The 22,611-nt window shown below is 39.9% G+C and overlaps 2 protein-coding genes across 2 annotated transcripts in view; one reads left to right on the top strand and one right to left on the bottom strand.

The window, feature by feature from the left end:
* Positions 1 to 22,611, bottom strand: part of PIK3C3 (phosphatidylinositol 3-kinase catalytic subunit type 3) — a 109,108-nt gene that overhangs the window by 8,630 nt on the left and 77,867 nt on the right. The gene's annotated exons all lie outside the window — the stretch shown is intronic.
* LOC142402976 (phosphatidylinositol 3-kinase catalytic subunit type 3-like) lies at positions 211 to 21,330 on the top strand. The gene is made up of 6 exons (XM_075489014.1): positions 211 to 342; positions 693 to 762; positions 2,553 to 2,617; positions 12,507 to 12,591; positions 13,728 to 13,802; positions 21,136 to 21,330. Exons 3-6 carry the CDS (start codon positions 2,558 to 2,560, stop codon positions 21,306 to 21,308), a joined length of 393 nt encoding a protein of 130 aa, XP_075345129.1. The 5' UTR covers positions 211 to 342; positions 693 to 762; positions 2,553 to 2,557; the 3' UTR covers positions 21,309 to 21,330.

Below are 22,611 nucleotides of genomic sequence, written 5' to 3'. Positions count from 1 at the left end.
GCTCACTGCCATGCTGTTGGTATTCAAATGGGACTATTCAAACCTTTTTCTAACTGAATTTGATACTTGAATCCTATGAACTGATACTTGCTTAATTCACTTCTAATTTACAATGCAGTAAACAAGGATTTATATTTTAGAACTCCACTGTAGCAACATGTTAATATGAACATTGCTGTGAACCAGCTTAGTGGAATAAGTTTCCTTTTCCAGAGTGCCTTAATGCCTGCTCAGTTATTCTTCAAGACAGAAGATGGAGGCAAACATCCTGTAATTTTTAAGCATGGTGATGATTTACGTCAAGATCAACTTATTCTTCAGATTATTTCACTCATGGATAAGGTGAGAATTATTGATCCACATCCTTGTCCTTCCATGTTCTTGATTCTCCTTGTCGAGAGCAAGACTGGTGAAAGCTGTTAATGCAGCTTATGTTGCTAATACATTCCAGGGTTCTCGGATTTCTTTTTTTTTTTTTTTTAGAATCTTTTTTTTCTTTATAGACAGGCAATGGTTCTGTGTAGATTTAAAAAAAAAAAAAAAAAAAACACAACTAAAAAAAATGGGGAAACTCATTACTAATTTCAGTGAAGAACAGTGGAGATCAACGTCCAATACACATTCTTTTTATAAATAGAAGCTGCCTTTCTATTGCATTCATCTTTGCTTTTTGGTGTGTTGTTTTTTTCCAGCTGTTAAGAAAAGAGAATCTGGATTTGAAGCTGACACCCTGTAAAGTGCTGGCAACTAGTTAAAAACATGGTATGAATACTTTTATATCCTAAAAATACAGTATTGTGAGGAATCTTCTCTCTCTGTTCATAGGCTGTTGTGACACACTATTTTCATGAGAGAAGTTTTGCTTAGTACAGCATTCTAAAAAGGAGTTCAAATGTGTAAGAATATCTTGTTGCAATATAAGTCATGGAAGTAAACAACCTCAGTGACCACAGTATTCCATAGGTGACTCAAATATCTTCATAAAAGAAGCCCGGTCTGGATTTTGGAGTATGTGACAATCAGTAGTGTTATCTTTGCTGCTAGCTTGCTGTGTGATCTCAGACAAATAATTTTTAACACTCCTGTTTATAGATCTTTGCATGAAGTGGAGGAAAAACACAAGACAAAACAAAATCAAACTTGGCTAGGCTTTTAGATACATTCTGGATAAATGTTTAGAAAGCCATTGATTTATCTTTCTCTTCTCATGAAAACTTGGAAGAACAGACTTTTGCAAGCTAATTTGGTGTTAATGACTAGATGTTTTAAAATGACTGAAGGCAGAAAATGGGGACAAAGCATGTTTTTTTGCCAATGAGAAGCAGTTGAATGAAAGTGTGCATTACTGTTGCCCTTTAATAAACAGTTTCTCCTGGAGAAACTGGCTGCTCATGGCTTGGACGGGTATACTCTTCACTGGGTAAAGAACTGGCTGGATGGCTGGGCCCAAAGAGTGGTGGTGAATGGAGTTTACTCCAGTTGGCGGCCAGTCACAAGCGGTGTTCCCCAGAGCTCTGTGTTGGGGCCAGTCCTGTTTAATATCTTTATCAATGATCTGGACGAGGGGATCGAGTGCACCCTCAGTAAGTTTGCAGATGACACCAAGTTGTGTGGGAGTGTTGATCTGCTTGAGGGGAGGAAGGCTCTGCAGAGGGACCTGGACAGGCTGGATCGATGGGCCGAGGTCAATTGTATGAGGTTTAACAAGGCTAAGTGCAAGGTCCTGCACTTGGGCCACAGCAACCCCATGCAACGCTACAGGCTTGGGGAAGAGTGGCTGGAAAGCTGCCAGGCAGAAAAGGACCTGGGGGTGTTGATTGACAGCCGCCTGAATATGAGCCAGCAGTGTGCCCAGGTGGCCAAGAAAGCCAATGGCATCCTGGCTTGTATCAAAAATAGCGTGGCCAGCAGGACTATGGAAGTGATCGTGCCCCTGTACTCGGCACTGGTGCAGGCCGCACCTCGAATACTGTGTTCAGTTTTGGGCCCCCCACTACAAGAGGGACATTGAGGTGCTGGAGCGAGTCCAGAGAAGGGCAACGAAGCTGGTGAAGGGTCTAGAGCACAAGTCTTATGAGGAGCGGCTGAGGGAACTGGGATTGTTAAGCTTGGAGAAAAGGAGGCTGAGGGGAGACCTTATTGCTCTCTTCAACTACCTGAAAGGAGGTTGTAGAGAGGTGGGGGTTGGTCTCTTCTCCCATGTAACAAGTGATAGGACAAGAGGAAATGGCCTCAAGTTGAGCCAGGGGAGGTTTAGACTGGATATTAGGAAATTGTACTTCACTGAAAGGGTTATCAAGCATTGGAACAGGCTGCCCAGGGAAGTGCTTGAGTCGCCATCCCTGGAGGTATTTAAAAGACGTTTGGATGAGGTGCTTAGGGACATGGTATAGTGGTGGTCTTGGTAGTGTTAGGTTTATGGTTGGACTCGATGATCTTAAAGGTCTTTTCCAACCTATACGGTTCTGTGATTCTGTGATTCTATGTGTTATAGAGGAGCTTGAAAGTTCCATGCATTGGAGAAATTTTTGTTTGTTTGTTTTCTGTCACAGGCTTCATGCAGTTTATTCAGTCAGTACCAGTTGCAGAAGTTCTTCCTACTGAGGAAAGTATACAGGTACGTGATGGGGGATTTTTAGGTCGTCTTCTGATCAAACAGTATAAATTGCAGGCTTAGATCTCATGCAAAAGTCTTGAGTCCCTCAACCGATTTTTGTATCTGTTGTTAGAAGATAAATTACAGCTTGAAACATAAGGGTATTTAAGCAAAACATCTGCTGTTAAAAAATATACTTAAATCACAACATGAGTATCTCATGTCCTAAAAGTAATACCATTTAAATAATTAAAGTGTAATTTAATTGTGATATTGAAATTCTGGCTTTGCTGTAATAATGAATGGAAGATCCATGACATGTTTCTGTAGTGTTTTGTTTTAAAGTGTTTCTGTCATTCATTCAGTAGTTTTGGCTTGATACCTTGTCAAACTATGTTTTAATGTAATGGTTTTGTTTGTGGGGGTTTTTTTGGTGTTGTTTTTTTGGTTGGTTTTTTTTTTTTTTTTTTTTTTTAATGGAACAACTAAATAATTTGTCCATAATTTCTGAAGTCTGTTTCTCTGCCATGGTGGATGTATAGATATTGTGTGATTTTTTTTTTTGTTTGTTTGTTTGTTTGTTTTTACTTAGCAAGTTTTCTGTAACTGTCGTGGAATTGAGTAGGGACACATAATTGAATAGTAACACACAAAATACATGCTAATTTCAGGCACAGCACACAAGCTAGGTAGCAGAGCTCAGCTGGTTGAGATAAATATAGTTAGATAAAAACATACCAAATTGCCATATGAGATCTATAGCTAATAAGCTTTTTAATGAAAACACAGCATGTTTATGTTGGATTCAATTTGTCACAGTACCTTTTTTCCCTTTTTTGTAGTTGATACTGAAGTTTGCATTTGTTCATAGCTCAGTAACTGGGAGTCAAAGCAAATAGCTCCCTGCTACTGTAAACTACATGTATTCAAAATACGGAGATGAAAAAATGCGTATCATTTGTCATTATCATTTGTTTAACAAATAAGCATATCAAATGCTTATCATTTATAAAAAATGCTTATCATTAATCAGACAATGACCAGCATCAAGTTGTTTAAGTTTTTTGAGCTTTCCATTCCGTAAAGATTGATAAGCTACATCTACACATACAATAATCATACAGTTTATAAAGTGGTTTTTTGGCAATCCTTTGTAATCTTGGAAATGTATTATTCATATTCTAGTCCATTATATGTTTTATAAAATAATATATTTAGAAATGCTTGTGAAATTGTCATTTTGCAATTACTTATAACATCATATTCCTATCTAAAATAGGTCCCCGACTATTTTAGTTGCTGTGCAGATTTAAGGAGCAATTCTTCCTGTGAAAAATTGCTAATCTAAATAGACAAGATGCCAAAAGAATGTGATCTAAGATTACTTCACAGATCAATGGCAAAATACATTATAGAGCCCAGATTTCCTGTGTCAAAGCATGATAAAATAGCTGGGCATTGTAGGCCAAGGAAATAAAACCTAAATGAACAACTAGGTGTTGTGAAAGTTTGGTTTATTCTTTTTGTAAATATTCGTTTTGGGTGTCACAGCTGTTTTAATAAAGATGGGCACTGTATATAAATATTTAAAAATGTTTCACTTCTGGTAATATTTAAAGCAAGTAGTGTAATACTGGCTGGTAATGCAGATCTGCAGGAAAGAAAAGATGTTTTGATGTTTGAGTGTTACTTACCTTCTATCAATAATCTTGAAATTACAGTTCATGTTTTGGAGGTATTTCTGTTCCACACTCTACGGTTTAGCATTTGGATGGTCTGAAGTCTGTTTGTGGTTTTTTGTTTCGTTGGGTTTTGGGTGGTGGTTTTTTGTGTTGTGTTGTGTTTTTGTTTTTTTGGCGGGGTTTTTTTTGTGGCTGCTTTTTTGTGTGTGGTTGTTTGGGGGTTTTTTTTGTTGTTTGTTTGTGGGGTTTTTGGTGGTGTGTGGTGGGGTTTTTTTGTGGGGTTTTTTTTTTTTTTTTTACATACAGCATGTAAAATTTTGGAGCACTGAAAGTAGATCTCTCTCGTACCCTGTTAACCAGTTAAAAATTTCCTTCCACGTTTTGCTTAAGGATTTCATTTAACAGAATCTTTCTACTCTGTCAGCTTTTTTAATGTATCTCAGAAGGGCTTGTTCCTCTGTAAGCAAAGATAATTAAAGCTTTCTCCAGGCCTTAAAACTCTGATACATGTTACAACAGGACTGCTTTGCAAGCAAAACTTTCTTAAATAGCCTGCAGGTACCTTCCTTCAGTACCTCTTCTTTTTTTTAAACTTCCCGTCATTTTTTCATTACGATTTTAGTCACTTATGTCATCCAGATGCCTACAAAGCTTCTTACAGTGCTTGCTTAGCTTTGTGTTTGCTTACTGGAAGAAACTTGTGCTTAGGCTTGGATTTAATCTACTTATCTTTTGTCTCAATCAAGAAAAAACAGTTTTCTTCTGAGTGGTGGGAAGGACTGTTTTGGCCCTGTCCACATTTCACAGGAAAAGTGAAGTTTCCATTTGATGACTTAGATTTTTCCTTTTAAACTCAGTAGCAGTTGGTTGTATTGAGGAATATGGAGACATATAATGATGATAAACTTTGTAAGAGTGTGTGTCTCAAATGCAGTTACTAATCTGGACTGTTAGTCCTGTGTTAGTTTTTGTTGATCTGGCCTAAACACTTTCCTGTGGAAGTATTTTGAACTCATAGTTATTACTTAGTAACTTTTCAATGCGTTGTTAATTTTATGAAGCTGTTAATAAAGAAAACTGCTTTTCAATTTGAACTTCACATCTGTTTCTGTTGAGTATAAGAATGTGACGATTAAGACAATAAATAAAGCGATACAAAATTAAATTAGATCTTATTAGGGGTTTTGGGACTGGTTGTTAGTTTAACAGATTGTAATAACAGCCATTTATGCTCTCGATTTAATTGTTTAAAAGTTCTTCCTCTTCTTCTCCTTGTGATGGCCCTGGTCTTTCACCTTCCCTTTCTAAACAAGCTGACTTTCGCTTCCAGGATTTCTTCTTGTGTATAGGGGCGACTGATACTGATATTGATACTTTTATGTGCACTACATAGAAGTGCACACTTTTATGTGCACTATACTTTATACTGACTGATACTGATACTTTTATGTGCACTACAGGGACCTTATCCCCTTCTACAGTGTGTAAAAGTTTTGATTGGGCAGGGCCAGCTCGATTGACAGATCCCCTAGTGTTGACTAACCAGGTGGCCTTTGCTAAATGTGTATCCCAATGTTTGAATGTCCCACCACCCATTGCTCTCAGTGTAGTCTTGTATCCATTGTAACAGTCCATTGTATCGTTCAATCTTCCAGGAGGCTGGTGCATGATAGGGGATGTGATATACCCACTCAATGCCATGCTCTTTGGCCCAGGTGTCTATGAGGTTGTTTTGAAAATGAGTCCCGTCGTCTGACTCAATTCTTTCTGGGGTGCCATGTCGCCACAGGACTTGCTTTTCAAGGCCCAGGATAGTGTTCCGGGTGGTGGCATGGGGCACAGGATATGTTTCCAGCCATCCGGTGGTTGCTTCCACCATTGTAAGCACATAGCGCTTGCCTTGGCGGGTTTGTGGGAGCGTGATAGAATCGATCTGCCAGGCCTCCCCATATTTATATTTCAGCCATCGCCCTCCATACCACAGAGGCTTTAACCGCTTGGATTGTTTAATTGCAGCGCATGTTTCACATTCATGGGTAACCTGTGCAATAGTGTCCATGGTTAAGTCCACCCCTCGATCACGAGCCCATCTCTATGTTGCATCTCTTCCTTGATGGCCTGAGGTGTCATGGGCCCACCCAGCTATAAATAATTCACCCTTATGTTGCCAGTCCAGATCCACCTGGGCCACTTCCATCTTAGCAGCCTGATCCACCTGCTGGTTGTTTTGATGTTCCTCAGTGGCCTGACTCTTGGGAACATGGGCATCTACGTGACGTACTTTTACAACCAGGTTCTCTACCCGGGCAGCAATGTTTTGCCACAATGCTGCAGCCCAGATGGGTTTGCCTCTGCGCTGCCAGTTGCCCTGCTTCCATTGCTGTAACCACCCCCACAGGGCATTTGCCACCATCCATGAGTCAGTATAGAGATAGAGCACTGGCCACTTTTCTCGTTCAGCAATGTCTAAAGCCAACTGGATGGCCTTCGCTTCTGCAAATTGGCTCGATTCACCTTCTCCTTCAGCAGTTTCTACCACTTGCTGTATGGAGTCCTATACGACAGCTTTCCATCTCGGATTCTTTCCTACATTTCGACAGGACCCATCAGTGAACAGGGCATACTGCTTCTCATTTTCTGGTAGTTGATTGTACAGTGGGGCCTCCTCAGCACGCGTCTCCTCCTCCTCTGGTAATATTCCGAAATCTTTGCCTTCTGGCCAGTCCATAATTACTTCCAAGATCCCTGGGCGATTGGGGTTTCCTATCCGAGCCCGTTGTGTGATCAGTGCAACCCACTCACTCCACGTAGCATCAGTTGCATGATGTGTAGAGGGGACCCTCCCTTTGAACATCCAGCCCGGCACCGGCAGCCGGGGTGCCAGGAGGAGCTGTGTTTCAGTACCAACCACTTCTGAAGCAGCTCGAACCCCTTCATATGCTGCCAATATCTCTTTTTCAGTTGGAGTATAGCGGGCCTCGGATCCTCTGTATCCCCGACTCCAAAACCCTAGGGGTCGACCTCGAGTCTCCCCTGCTGCTTTCTGCCAGAGGCTCCAGGTAGGGCCATTCTCCCCGGATGCGGTGTAGAGCACATTCGTTACGTCTTGCCCTGCCCGGACTGGCCCAAGGGCTACTGCATGAACTATCTCCCTTTAAACTTATTCAAAGGCTTGTCGTTGCTCAGGGCCCCATTGGAAATGGTTCTTCTTCCAGGTCACTTGGTAGAGAGGGCTTACGATCAGACTGTAATTTGGAATATGCATTCTCCAAAACCCCACAAGGCCTAAGAAAGCTTGTGTTTCCTTTTTGCTAGTTGGTGGAGACATGGCTGTTATTTTGTTAATCACATCCATTGGGATCTGACGACGTCCATCTTGCCATTTTATTCCTAAAAACTGGATCTCCTGTGCAGGTCCCTTGACCTTACTTTGTTTTATGGCAAAACCGGCTTTCAGGAGGATCTGGACTATTTTCTTCCCTTTCTCAAAAACTTCCTCTGCTGTATTGCCCCACACGATAATGTCATCAATGTATTGCAGATGTTCTGGAGCTTCGCCCTGTTCCAGTGCCGTCTGGATCAGTCCATGGCAAATGGTAGGGCTGTGTTTCCACCCCTGGGGCAGTCGATTCCAAGTGTACTGAACACCCCTCCAAGTGAAAGCAAACTGCGGCCTGCACTCTGCTGCCAAAGGGATTGAGAAAAACGCTTTAGCGATATCATTTGTAGCATACCATTTGGCTGCTTTTGACTCCAGTTCGTACTGAAGTTCCAGCATGTCCGGCGCGGCAGCACTCAGGGGCGGCGTGACTTCATTCAGGCCGCGATAGTCTACTGTTAGTCTCCACTCTCCGTTAGACTTTTGCACTGGCTATATGGGACTGTTAAAAGGTGAACGAGTCTTACTGATCACTCCTTGGCTCTCCAGTCGACGAATCAGCTTATGGATGGGAATCAGGGAGTCTCGGTTGGTGCGATATTGCCTCCGGTGCACCGTTGTGGTAGCAATTGGCACCTGTTGTTCTTCAGCCCTCAGCAAGCCCACAACAGAAGGGTCCTCCGAGAGACCAGGCAAGGTGGACAGCTGTTTAATTTCCTCCGTCTCCAAGGCAGCTATACCAAAAGCCCACTGGTACCCTTTTGGGTCCTTGAAATACCCTCTCCTGAGGTAGTCTATGCCAAGGATGCACGGAGCCTCTGGGCCAGTCCCAATGGGGTGCTTTTGCCACTCATTCCCAGTTAGGCTCGCTTCGGCCTCCAATACAGTCAGCTGTTGGGATCCCCCTGTCACTCCACAAATACAGATGGGTTCTGCCCCTGTATAGCTTGATGGCATTAGGGCACACTGTGCACCGGTGTCTACTAGAGCCTTATACTCCTGTGGGTCTGATGTGCCAGGCCATCGAATCCACACAGTGCAGTAAACCCGCTTGTCCCTTTCCTCCACCTGGCTGGAGGCAGGTCCCCCCTAGTCCTGGTCATAGTATCCATTGCCCATTTCTTGTGTATAAGAGTCAGGAGCTCCTTCATTAAAATCAGAAGTAAGATCATCCCTTCTACTCTGTCTGGGGAACTGCCCACTGGAAACTAGAGCATCAATTTTTCTGGAAGAACCCCCTTTGGTGATTGTTTTTCCTTGCAACTCACGTACCCGCGCCTCTAGGGTCGAGGTAGGTTTTCTATCCCACTTCCTCATGTCCTCTCCGTGGTCACGCAAGTAAAACCATAGGGTGCCCCGTGGTGTGTACCCTCTATATCCTCTCTCTTGAGCAGAGGAATGCTGACTCCTAATAGCTGAGACACTGGTCCGTACAGGTGGAAAGTAGGACCTGTCTTCTTCGAGTCGCTGGAACTTCCGGGACAGTTTCTCCACAGCTGAGACAAGGGAGGAAGAGATACTTTCTTTGTATTCCCGGAGCTGACTAGCCGCTTCATCCACCGTTGTTCCCTCTCCATCTTTCCAGGTCAGTATTGCCAGTGAGTTGGCACACGACGATGGTGCGTTCCGTACCAACTTCCACCACAGGGGTCGTGTGCACTGGACTTCATCTGGACCTTTGGGTGGTTGCTCATCATCCAGGTCACCATTAATCACCTCCAGCACAGCTAATTCCCTCAGGTACTGGATACCTCTCTCCATGGTGGTCCATTTCCCGGGGCGATATGTAACATCTTCCTTGAAGGGATATCTTTCCTTCATAGCTGACAGGAGTCGCCTCCAGAGGCTGAGGGCTGGTGCCCCTTTTCCAATCGCTTTGTCAATGCCCCCTTCCCTAGAAAGGGATCCCAGCTGCTTGGCTTCCTTACCCTCTAATTCCAGGCTACTGGCCCCACTATCCCAGCATCGGAGCAGCCAGGTGACAACGTGCTCGCCTGGACGACGGCTGAAATCTTTTCGCATATCTTCCAGCTCACTCAGGGATAGGGATTGGGTAGTTTCCATCTCGTCCACAAGTTCTTCCTCTTCTTCTCCTTGTGATGGCCCTGCTCTTTCACCTTCCCTTTCTAAACAAGCTGACTTTCTCTTCCAGGATTTCTTCTTGTGTATAGGGGCGACTGATACTGACACGGGTTGGTTCCCTGGTTGAACCACAGTGCCTGTCGCCAGGGGGGGCTGCAGTAGCCGCAGTGCCTGTTGCAGGTGGGGCTGGAGTAGCCACGGTGCCTGTCGTTTTGTCACCAGATCCTTGAGGGTTCTGAATAGTGTTGAACAGGGCTCGGTAGGCATGGGCCAGGCCCCAGCACATTGCAGTGATTTGGATCTCCTTAGAATTGCCAGGGTCACAGCATACTTTTTCCAAATATTCTACTAACTTTTCAGGATTCTGCACTTGTTCAGGGGTGAAGTTCCAAAACACTGGAGGTGCCCACCATCCTAGGCATTTGCCCATGCTATCCCACACACCCTGCCACTCATAACTATCCGGCCTTGGGGCAGATCTCTGGATGATATTCTTAAATTGCTTACTAACCTTAGACAAAACCAAAACAATATTCCCAAGCAATACCAATAGATGTATCTTAACTACCCAAGGATGTTCCAGATACTGAAAAGTTATTGTAACGAAGGAGGAAACATCACAGAAGAAAGTAGCGAAGGTGCCATTCTGCGTTTCCTCCATAAAAAACCTCTCAGAGGAAGAAGTATAGTTGCTAATTGTCTCCATGAGGTGGTACCCGATGTACAGTAATGGTTTCAGTACAGCACTTAGATACCAAAATAAACCCAAGGTCACTGTTTTAATAACAAATCTCCCAGGCAAAACATCACCAATCATAGCAGAGCACAGCAAACTGCAAAAACCAACACCCATCTTTAACATGTACAGCAAAAAAATGAGCATGGTGCAGATCAGGTAAACCAATATCGGGAACAGATGGATCAATATCGCGTCCCGCAACTACTAACAGATCTAAATTCCTTAATACGCTCTGGTTAATCTGTTATTATCTCAAACCCTTCGAGCCTCACGTTGGGTGCCAAAAAGGACTGTCGTGGGTTAGCCCCAGTCGGCAATTAAGTACCACACAGCCGCTCGCTCACCCTCCCCCCTCCCGGTGGGATGTGGGAGAGAATCGGAAGAGCAAAAGTAAGAAAACTCGTGGGTTGAGATAAGAACAGTTTAATAATTGGAACAAAAAAAATTAATAATAACAATAAATTGTAATGAGAAGGAAAACAACAAGAGAGAGAGAGAGAGGAACAAAACCCAGAGGAAAAAAAAAAAGTGATACAACCTCTCACCACCTGCCGACCGATGCCCAGCCAGTCCCCGAGCAGCGATCGCTACCCCCTGGCCAACTCCCCCCAGTTTATATACTGGGCATGACGTCATAGGGTATGGAATAGCCCTTTGGCCAGTTTGGTTCAACTACCTTGGCTGTGCCCCTTCCCAGTTTCTTGTGCACCTGGCAGGGCATGGGAAGCTGAAAAGTCCTTGACCAGTGTCAACATTACTTAGCAACAACTAAAACATCGGTGTGTTATCGATATGATTCTCATACTAAAATCCAAAACACAGCACTATACCAGCTACTAGGAAGAAAATTAACTCTATCCCAGCCGAAACCAGGACACCTTATCAGAAATACTTGCCTTACTGGTTCAGTTCTAGGTCTTCTCACATTTTAAAGCCTCTGAATAGACAGATTTAAACCTACCTTGAGGGTAAAAGTCACAGTTCACCAAGCTGCAGCACAGTATCCGAATAACTAATTGCTGCATTTGATCTAATAGTGATCTGTCATATAGCAACTAAGCTTATGTTCTTTTCATGCAAAGGCACTATTATTTACACTTTGTAAGGGAATTTAGAAGTAACCACATTGATCTAATTCATAGCTCTTACGACTTCCTTTGGAGATCATGGAAGGAAGCAAAATCTAAATCGGATACAATACAATCATGCTTTCCATAATCTTGATTTTTAACTACTGTACATCAGTGAACTGTAACATACTTAGCAGCTGTAGAAAAGACTTCTTGGCTTTAAATTCTGTATCTTGATTTGTTATTTCAATAAAATTATATGGGAAATTTATATAGAGTAAGAGAGTTTTAGAAGCGTCTGAAATACTCATATGTTGCTACATTAAAACAAACCTTTACAAATATTTTACAGAATATGACGTCCTATTATCATTAATTACAGAAAGCAATATACCCTTGGACAGCGCTTCTACAGAGTTACCAACACAAAATACGATGCCAAGATACTAATAAGAAACAAGGATACTGAATGTTAATTGGCAGCAAACACTGGGAGACTCAGTTTGATAAAAAAAATCAGAGCTCACGAGAGAGCATTCAAGGCAAGAATGAACTAAGATGAGTTAAGATTAAAATACGCAGCAAGTCTCAAACTTATTGTGGCAAACATGAAAGAACCAGCACTTCTGGAATTCAATGAAACCATCAGTTTGATCTCTGGATGACTATTTAAGTCAACAACAAACTTTCCAAAATTAGATCCTGCACTACCTGTAGATACATACTTCAATTTCTCCCAGGATTTATTGTGCGTCTTTTTGTAGACTTTGGGGGAAAAAAAAAAAAAAAGTACTTCTCCCCTACATATTACTAGGGGTTTTGGGACTGGTTGTTAGTTTAACAGATTGTAATAACAGCCATTTATGCTCTTGATTTAAATCTTTTTTTTCTACCAGTTCTAAAGAGCCTGTTTCAGATCATGTGGAGTAACTGAATTTGTTGATAACTTCCCCTCCAGAACTTTTTCAGAAAGCATGCACCTAGTGAGGCTGGCCCTCATGGAATAAGTGCAGAGGTGATGGACACATATGTTAAGAGCTGTGGTAAGTTACAGTCTTATAGTTGGTAACTTCATATCTGAAGTATAAAGGACAGGGTAGACGTAGGTAAGACATTTCAGTTTAGATGACTGCAGATAGGGCACTATGCATGTACTTGCTATCCGAATCCCTGTGAAAAGAATAGTTTTGAGCCTGGCATGTCATACACAATTCCTCTCCTCAGCCCTCTTTTTGTTCTCCTTGAAGGAGACTAGAAGTTAAATACTCTTTGCTTTCTAGTAATAATCTTACCTCTGCCCCCTCTGCATAATGAGTTGGGGTCTTTATAATTCAGGGAGATGTAAAGCATTTATATAATAACAAATCATCTGTATTTGAGGTAGAAAATTTTAATTTGTTTTTAAAACATTGGGTTTTTTGGGGGTGAGGCTACATTCAACTTCTTGTTCCATTTGGATGACAAGAAAAAGTGGTAGTGTAGTTCTTGTTCAGTAAACTGATAGCAATGTTAAAATATCACATTTGCTGTCCATTAAATTAAAAGCAACTTCATTCTAAAAAAAAAAAAAAAAAAAAAAAAAGGGAATTAAGTTGTTGCTCCACAGTATCTTCTTTCTCCTTCTCTTTCTGATGGCACAGTCTTTAAGATTGCTTCAAACTGGTTAGTGGGTAAAAGTAAGAATTAAAACAGTTTGCATTAGTTCTAATTTATTTATCACTGCCTGGCTTATTACTTAGCTTGTAAATACTGCTGACATATACATTCAGATTCCTATCAAAGTCTAATGCTTGTTTACAGTTGTCCTAAAATATCTTAAGTTCAAAATGTGTACATTCATTTTGCTCAAAATACTTCATCTTCCTTTGAAGTATCTTAATCCCAATATTGAATGAATTTAGGCTTTTAGTGTTAGGCATATAATTGTCTAGTAAGAAATGAAAATCTAGGCAGTACTGAATAAACTTCAGAGTTTTAATTTATTACTTCAAATGTTCTTCATACTGCTGATAATCTTGATTATTCTTCACCAGCACCACCCCTGCCCACAGTCTCTATGGTATATTTATTACTTGTGAACAAGAAATAAGATAATGTCATATGCTGTTGTTAATTGTGTGGAACTTGTTGCTCTCCAGGAAAGGTACTTATATTGATGTTTACAATTTACTTGTTACAGCTGGTTATTGTGTAATTACATACATCCTTGGAGTTGGAGATAGACATCTGGATAATCTTTTGCTAACAAAACCAGGTAATTCTTTTTAGCAGTATAACTTTATAACAGCAGTTGTTTAATTTCTAATGTGTTGGTACTGTTTTCCTTCATTTTCCTTTTGAGTATAACCCACTGAGTATTGTAGATTAGAATATAATTTTAAATGTAAAGTTATATTGTCTCATCTAAGGTAATATTTGATCCAGTGAATCAAAGTTTAGGTTTAAACTATTAGTAGTGTGAAGTTGCAGTTGAAGAATAAGAAAGCAAGTAGATTAATTGCTCTCTAAACACATTAGTAGGCAAGATATAATGTGTATCTGATATGTGGTTTTGATGTCAGTTTAAGAGCCATTTATACATCTGTAGGTAAGGGAATTCTAACTTCACCTAAACACAGGCATGTTTATAAACACTGGGGTTTTTGTATAGTTTTCAGTTGGCTTATTTTACAGTCCTGTGTTCTACTGTCACATTTTTTACACTGAAAGCTGGACCTGTAAGTTGTTTTTTGTTAAACACAAGAATTTTCTTGAGTGATGCTACCTTTTTTGAAAGTAGTATGGACATAGTATGCAGTAAAATTTGACTGCCTTTACCTAAGACGAAGAAACATTTCACTGTTACCTTAAACTTGGCTAAAATCATAATTATGGTGGGGTTTTTTTTTCAGAACTCTTGGTCCAAAGCTGGGAAAAAAAAAAGGATGCATTAAAAAATATTTGTAAAGTGACTTCAGCCCCAAGTATCCTAATTGTTCTTTATCAAGCCATTTAATTTTTCATTAAACTGTTACATTCCTGTTTAGTAGCTCTTTTTAACATGCTATCAGAAAGCAAATTCAAGATCTACTAATTGGATGCCAGTTGTATTTTAATAGTTGTCAAATAATTCTGCTTTTTTTATGTATGCTATTCTAAATGCAGTAGATGTTTAGACAAGTATTATCAGTAGTCACATGGAATTAGGTATAATCTTGATGACTTCACTGAGATGTCCATGTGAATTCTTGTCTCAGATTTGACTTTCTTTTAAATGAAGTGGTTCTGTGAGCTTTCCAGGTCTGTATGTTTTTCTAAGAAATTTACATTATATGTCCCAGAAGTGGGAATGTCACATGAGACCTGTCAGAGCATGGTTCACTACAGCATTTTCTATTCCCTGGGAATCTTGTGTTCTTGATGAAACCAAACTACTGTACAGCAAAAATCCAAGTGTTCCATCATCAGCCTGAGCTGGCTGGACCATTCAGCTCCAGTTGAGATTATATATATATAATGTTTGGGGTTTGTTTTTTTAAGCCTTCTCTAAAAACAAAGAAGGAAATAGACTCTTTAGTGTCATGCTCATTACAAATTCACAGCTGGGGGAGAGAAAGTAGTAGAAGTTACTGTTTAATCAAGTACATCCTTTGGTTTGCAGCAAAACCCGTGTATCTTGAAAGTTCAAAATAGCAGATATACACTTTGATTCTCCTTAACTTGTTTTAACTTTTTAAATGTTATTTTCTGTTGCCATCTGTATGGATTAATAACAGACCAGGTAGAGTGAATAATTCTAGTGATTCTAAATAAATAGAAGATTCCTCTACTAGAGGAAATGAAAGATTTGAAAATTAAGCTACTCCAACTATTACAATCGATGCCTTGGGGTGGAGGGAAATTCAAGTGTTTTAGTTGAAAAATGAGTTCATGTGTAGCTACATGAACTTCACAAAGTTTTAACAAACAAAAACATTTATCGTAGGGGGAAAATTTTTTGGAGTTGGTTGGTTGGTTGGGGTTTTTTTGCTTGCTTGCTTACTTTTGAACTATAGCTTCCGATAGGAGTTCTGATACCTTGCATACCTTCATTACATAGTGATGAAGAGTTAGGAGTTGTGGTTAAGTGTTTATAATAAAGCGAAACGTTCATTGAATGAGAAACATGTAAATAAAAAATTTTATTTGGGGAAACAGACACATCCAGGTGGAAGGCTTGTTAGTTTACAGATAAGGCTGAAGCATATATTACTTTGAATCAGCATACTCTGTATGAACGAGTAGAAAATTAACCATTGGGCCTTGATTTAGGGTAAAAGGTCTTGCTCTAAGCACATGAGGGAACAACTAAAGCAAGTGTATTTTTCCTTATCTGCTTGGAAATGTACAAATGGGCATTTAAAAATCTGTCCTGAGAGGTCTCTATCATTTGTCTAAGGTGACAGGTATAAATCTTTCCATAGCAGGCACTGCTTGCATGCTCAGAGTAGTAATATTTTAGTGTTTTGATTTGGAGTAAAGTGCATCTTACCTGTCTATATTAAAAAGTAACAGCACAATGGCTGTTTGGGTTAGTGGAAGAATTTAAGCAGTACAGCAGAGGGCAGCGTACATCCACGGTACATTCCGAGTCTGAAATTATCATCTGCTACCTATGCTCTGTCACATACCGAGAGAGGTTTTTTGAGCTATCAAGAGAAATTCTTATGTTCCAAATACAACAAAGGCTTGCTACAGAGGCTTATTTCTTGCTACTGAGAATCCCTTAGACTTAAGTTGGAAAAAGCTAACTTCATTCTTCTCTTGAAGAATGGAAGCTATAAGTACCTTTCTTCAAAATTATATGACCATATATGCATCCTTTCTTAATGATATTTATTTAATGAATTGAAGCTTTCCAATAGGGTAAAGAATGCTGAGTACCAGCTGTGTGTTTCACATACTTTTCTTGGATTTATATGGCAATATTTATCATTACCTTTTTCAGCTCTACCTTTTAGTTTGGTGGATGTAGCCACATCTGTGTTGGACTCCTTCAAATAGAATTGTTGCATCATCTTCTAACATACAGATGTCTATGCTTATAATAGATATGGTATCATTTAAATATTAAGCAATAGACACTGAAGTTCATAAAAACAAATTGTTTCCCACTCAGTGTTAGAAACGTATTTTTTTGCGCTGTAGGATGAGAATGTCTGTTATCTGGGTGAAATAATTTCTGCTGTCTTTCATGACTGTTTTATGCCTCTAATTCTAGAAATAGGGTGACTTTTTTTTTTTGTTCTTTTCTTGTTCTTAAACAAGAAATCTAGATTTTTCAGATTTTTAAGTGCTGTACCATTATACTTCAAGGGCAGCTGTAGAAGTTTGCTTGGAAAGAGATATAGGGAACTTTCAGTCAAAACATCCTCATCTATCAGTAATGTTAAAAACTACAAGAATACTTGCATCAGTTTCACAAATGTGCCTTAGCTTGTAACCCGAATGTCACATTATGTAGTCAGTATTGTGTTACAGGAATATTTATTTTCTCTGAGAACTTTCAACTTCCTACTTCTCCTGCAGATGAAATATGTTATCAATTGCTGTATGTTTTAATTTCTTGTTTCCAGATCTATAACAGCAGATATTACTGTGACTTGTAAATAACAAGACACTGTTTTGCAGCTGAATACCCAGCTTTAAGTAACATCAGTGCCTTGCTGTAGGATTACAGATTGATTTATATATTAATGCCAGTATCTGACTTACCAGCTAACGTGCCCTTTGTTGCCTTGGAAGGAAGAGCTGGATGGTTGTGAAGCTGGATTGTGATAACGAGATGTAGCATGTTCAGTTAACTTTCATGTAATATGTGTTATGCTAGTATGTTTCAATTATGTCATGCCTTCCCTTGAAAATACTGTCTTCTGCATTTGTTCCACACTCTGTTTTTGATTGTAGAGTTGGGATCTAGCTACTGATGTAACATCCAGATACGGATGTCTTCATGTTTGCTAATCCTTTTAAAGTCTTAAGACAGTCAGTACAGTCGTCATTAGAGCTTAGATAGTGTTTTGACTATGACAGACAAGTGAAGTCTCCTGTCCCATTTGAGATATCTTAAGAACATCAACTTGCTTTATAGACAGACAAAGGTCCTGTCATATTTGCAGGCATAATGGTTGTGGCATTTATCAACTAGCAAATATTTTGCCTGCTTATTAAGCATCCTTGTGATCTCCCTTAGAAAACTGACTGTGATGGAATTTGTTTCTTGGGTTATAAGAGTGCTTATGACAGATCTCAAGCAGCCATCTCTGATGATAGAATCATAGAATCGTTTAGGTTGGAAAAAGACCTTTAAGATCATCAAGTCCAACTGTTAACCTAGCACTGCCAAGCCCACCACTAAACCATGTCCCTAAGCACCACATCTACACGTGTTTTAAATACCTCCAGGGATGGTGACTCAAGCACTTCCCTGGGCAGCCTGTTCCAATGCTTGACAACCCTTTCAGTGAAGACATTTTTCCTAATATCCAATCTAAAGCTCCTCTGGCGCAACTTGAGGCCATTTCCTATCGTCCTATGGCTTGTTACTTGGGAAAAGAGACCAACACCCGCCTCGCTACAACCTCCTTTCAGGTAGTTGTAGAGAGCAGTAAGGTCTCCCCTCAGCCTCCTTTTCTCCAGGCTAAGCAACCCCAGTTCCCTCAGCCGCTCCTCATAGGACTTGTGCTCTAGACCCTTCACCAGCTTCGTTGCCCTTCTCTGGACTCGCTCCAGCACCTCAATGTCTCTCTTGTAGTGGGGGGCCCAAAACTGAACACAGTATTCGAGGTGCGGCCTTACCAGTGCCAAGTACAGGGGCACGATCACTTCCCTAGTCCTGCTGGCCACGCTATTTCTGTTACAAGCCAGGATGCCATTGGCCTTCTTGGCCACCTGGGCACACTGCTGCCTCATATTCAGCCGGCTGTTGACCAACACCCCCAGGTCCTTTTCCACCTGGCAGCTTTCCAGCCACTCTTCCCCAAGCCTGTAGCGTTGCATGGGGTTGCTGTGGCCCAAGTGCAGGACCTTGCACTTAGCCTTGTTGAACCTCATACAATTGGCCCCAGCCCATCGATCCAGCCTGTCCAGGTCCCTCTGTAGACCCTTCCTACCCTCAAGCAAATCAACACTCCCGCCCAACTTGGTGTCGTCTGCAAACTTACTGAGGGCGCACTCGATCCCCTCGTCCAGATCACTGATAAAGATATTAAACAGAACTGGCCCCAATACTGAGCCCAGGGGAGCACCACTTATGACCGGCCACCAACTGGATTTAACTCCATTCACCACCACTCTTTGGGCCTGGCCATCCAGCCAGTTTTTTTACCCAGTGAGGCGTATGCCCATCCAGGCCCTGAGCAGCCAGTTTCTCCAGGAAAATGCTATGGGAAACTGTGTCAAAGGTTTTACTAAAGTCTAGGTAGACAACATCCACAGCCTTTCCCTCATCTGCTAAGCGGGTCACCTTGTCACAGAAGGAGATCAGGTTAGTCAAGCAGGACCTGCCTTTCATAAACCCATGCTGACTGGGCCTGATTGCCTGGTCGTCCTGTACGTGCCGCATGATGGCACTCAAGATGATCTGCTCCATAACGTTCCCCAGCACCGAGGTCAGACTGACAGGCTTGTAGTTCCCTGGATCCTCCTTCTGGCCCTTCTTGTTTTTTACCATTTTTTTACCCAGTGAAGCGTACGCTGGTCCAAGCCATGAGCAGCCGCGATAGAACGTTATTATTCAATGAAATGGTCAAAGAAGGGTGACTGATTGAAAAATACTGGCTGTTCTATTTTTTCAAGAGTGCTAAGCACCTAAACTTATGAAAATATTAAAATGAATACAGATGCTGCGGGTTAAAATACCCCTTGCCAAACAGATCTCTGTCCATAATGCTGTTCAGTTCCATAATTCTGAAGCAAGACTCTGTGTATGTTCTGTGCTATCTGTGATTGTCAAGATAACAATCATGCTAATAATTTTCTACCTTCTTGTTTAAAAGATCTTCCATCTTGTACCTACGTTTCATTCTCTTCTATAAATTAGTCATATAAGGCTAAAATTTATTAATGTCACTGGGTAGCTTTGCTTTGGATGCAAAACTTAATTTACATAACAGTTCAAACACACATCACCTTTTTGTTCTTAATTTATTTCTTGATTCCTCATTACTGCAGAGTTCAGGAAGATGGTTTCTCTCTGTCCTAAGGAAATCACTTATCAGATTTCATTTACTTTTTTTTTTTTACATTTTTTATATAAATGTTTCTTGGCATATCTGAATTCTTACCATCTTTTTGTAATGCAGCTCTGGTATGACCCAAGTCATTGTTTAAATTATGCATTTCAAACTGAAAACTTGTTTGCAGAACGCATTCAAAAACTTTTTTTTGCTTTATAAAGTCAATATTTTCCTCTTAAGTGAGTCAAGAATGTTCCTAGAAACTGGCTTCCTAAGAATTATGAATTGTACTATTTTGATTTCTGTTGATAACATTTTTCTGTGCATATTTATATAATATTTAATCTTTAGATTATCTAAATGTTTTAGTAGTTTTTTGAAGTTGCTGGTGTTTCAGTTGTTCATTTTGCCACCTATTGCATCTCACATATGGTTCAGTACTGTTGAAAGGGAATATAGTGAATACTCCCCAATAAGGGTCTGAGCAATATTGTAAACAGCATGGCTGCACACAAGCTCTTGATAGGAAGGGAAGTTGCCTTGTGCATTTGAAGCAAGAGATGTATATAGTTTTTGTCAAGTTAATGTTGCAGAAACATTTTAAATGTAGTCGGGTGATCTGAGAAGGGAAAGGTAGTGATCAAGTGATGTAACTAACTCTTGCATTTAATACTGAAAAAGTGAAAGACACTTTGGCTCATTGGAAATACAATTTCAGATATGGAATTGTAGTGATGTTTCTTCAATGTATTTGAAAACTGTTGACGAATTTTAAGCTTACTCAAACAACTTTTAAAGAATTTTGAAACAGCTTTGAAATCTTCTTCAGTATTTAATGGCTTCAAAAGATCTTTCTTAGGATCATGAGTCTTATTTTCCCTTTGGAAAATTTAACGTACAACTATAATAACATATTTCATGCCACAGCAACCAAATGGGATACTAAAAGCAATGCAATGTGTGTATTAGAATCTGTTAGCAAATTAAGATACTAAAGAAGGCACAAAGAATTAGTAGTATCTGTTACATAACTGTGCATTTAATATCTACTGACCAGTTTCAACATTGATTCAGTCTTTGCGAATATATTCCATATGTTTTAAAAAAAAAAAAAAAAGACGGCAAAACCCCCTCATCTTATTTGTTAGTACTCTTAATGAATTTGATACCAGCTTTACTTTTTTAAACCCATAATTTCAAATTGGCAGCTGAAGATATAAAATACACGGTTATAAGCCTTAAAGAAAGTAGAGAATTGTATTTTTTTTGAGCTGCTTAGCATCTTCTAGAGATTGCACTTAAAGATTTTTTTTTTCCAAGTTTTGCATCAAGATTTGATACTATATGAAGTGTTGAAATAAGTAATTATGTTTGCCTTTCCTTCTTCTAAAGGTAAACTATTTCACATTGACTTTGGTTATATTTTGGGTCGGAACCCTAAGCCTCTACCTCCCCCAATGAAGCTGAATAAGGAGATGGTGGAAGGTATGGGAGGCACGCAGAGTGAACAGTACCAGGAGTTCCGTAAGCAGTGCTACACAGCCTTTCTCCATCTCCGCAGGTAACAATACTATTTTGATGTTAAAATTTATTAGAGCCACCGTAAAGGAGGAGAGGAGTAAATGAATCGGAGAAAATATTTCTGTTGAAAATTCAAAACTTTTTTGAAGTCTGAACATAGACACAAGAATTTGTACGAAACAAAGGAATGAAAACATCACAGCATTGGTGTAATGTGGAGCTTGAATGTAATTGTCCTTCAGGTTAAGGTCCCCAGTTTTGCTTGTTGAATAACCTGAATAGCTTTTTTTTACTCCTGTGGGGTATTGATTTATATCTTGCATTTTGGATATGTTTTTGCCCTTAAGCAACTTTTTCTCTGATTATTGATGATCAATTAACTGTCCTTTTAACTCTAAGTCATTACTCATTTGCTGCTTTCTCCTCCTCCAGTTTAGATTAGTGATGATCAAATTCTTTGGCTTGAATATGGCATACATAAGCTTAGTTGGGTTTAGGTCCTGTGGGACAAAAATTAGCTACTTGTAGTGACAATCAAGTATGTTAGCAGTTTCTGTAGATACCCAGAACCATGAGAGCTAAAACCTCTTTAGACTGTATTTATTTATGGACCAACAGATCTCTCCTTTAGACTCGGAATCAGCTTCATTATTTTGCAGTGACCATATCACTTACCATCAACTTTCTGAGCTAAGTAGCTCAGCATTGTTCTGTTTGAACAGAACGCAGGTAAGCACTCTTAGTCTGTCCAGTGATTGATTTAGTACATCTTCCATGGAGATGAAAGAATTTCACTTTGATATCAAGATTACATAATGTAAACCTCCAAATATGTGGGAAAAAATCAGTAATATGAAAAGCATATGTGAACAGTACATGTAGTATGAAAAGTAGGCAGTCAATGATTTGAAATAAAAATGCTACATGTAGTTCTCTCCTTGTTAAAAGGAGAAAGAGTAAGGAGTTGGTTTATGAACTGACATTATTAATGGGTTAAAAGCAATTCAGCAGCATGAAAAAACAGCGGCATGTTATCAGCAAACAATATTCATGACTTTAGAGAACAATCAGGAAGGCTAATGTGTATTCCATGTTCTAAATTTTTCTTAAAACTGTTTTGTAATACTGTATTTCTTATTTGTGAAATACTTGAGTTGTTTTTATTGTTTAAACCTAGCTGTTTCAATGGAAATGTCTGTTGTGTCAGTGAAGGATTATCCATTGCATTAATTTATGTAATGATTTGCTACAAAGATCATCATTAAGTGTGGAGTATAGCAGTAATTTGGGTATAAAACTAAACTGTAAATCAAGATGGTTTCACTTGTCTGGGATTGTAGTTGCAAT

Source organism: Mycteria americana (genome assembly GCF_035582795.1).
Source record: "Mycteria americana isolate JAX WOST 10 ecotype Jacksonville Zoo and Gardens chromosome Z unlocalized genomic scaffold, USCA_MyAme_1.0 Scaffold_18, whole genome shotgun sequence".
Taxonomy (NCBI): domain Eukaryota; kingdom Metazoa; phylum Chordata; class Aves; order Ciconiiformes; family Ciconiidae; genus Mycteria; species Mycteria americana.
Note: the sequence above shows the minus strand (reverse complement) of the source record. Positions and strands in the feature narration are given on the sequence as shown.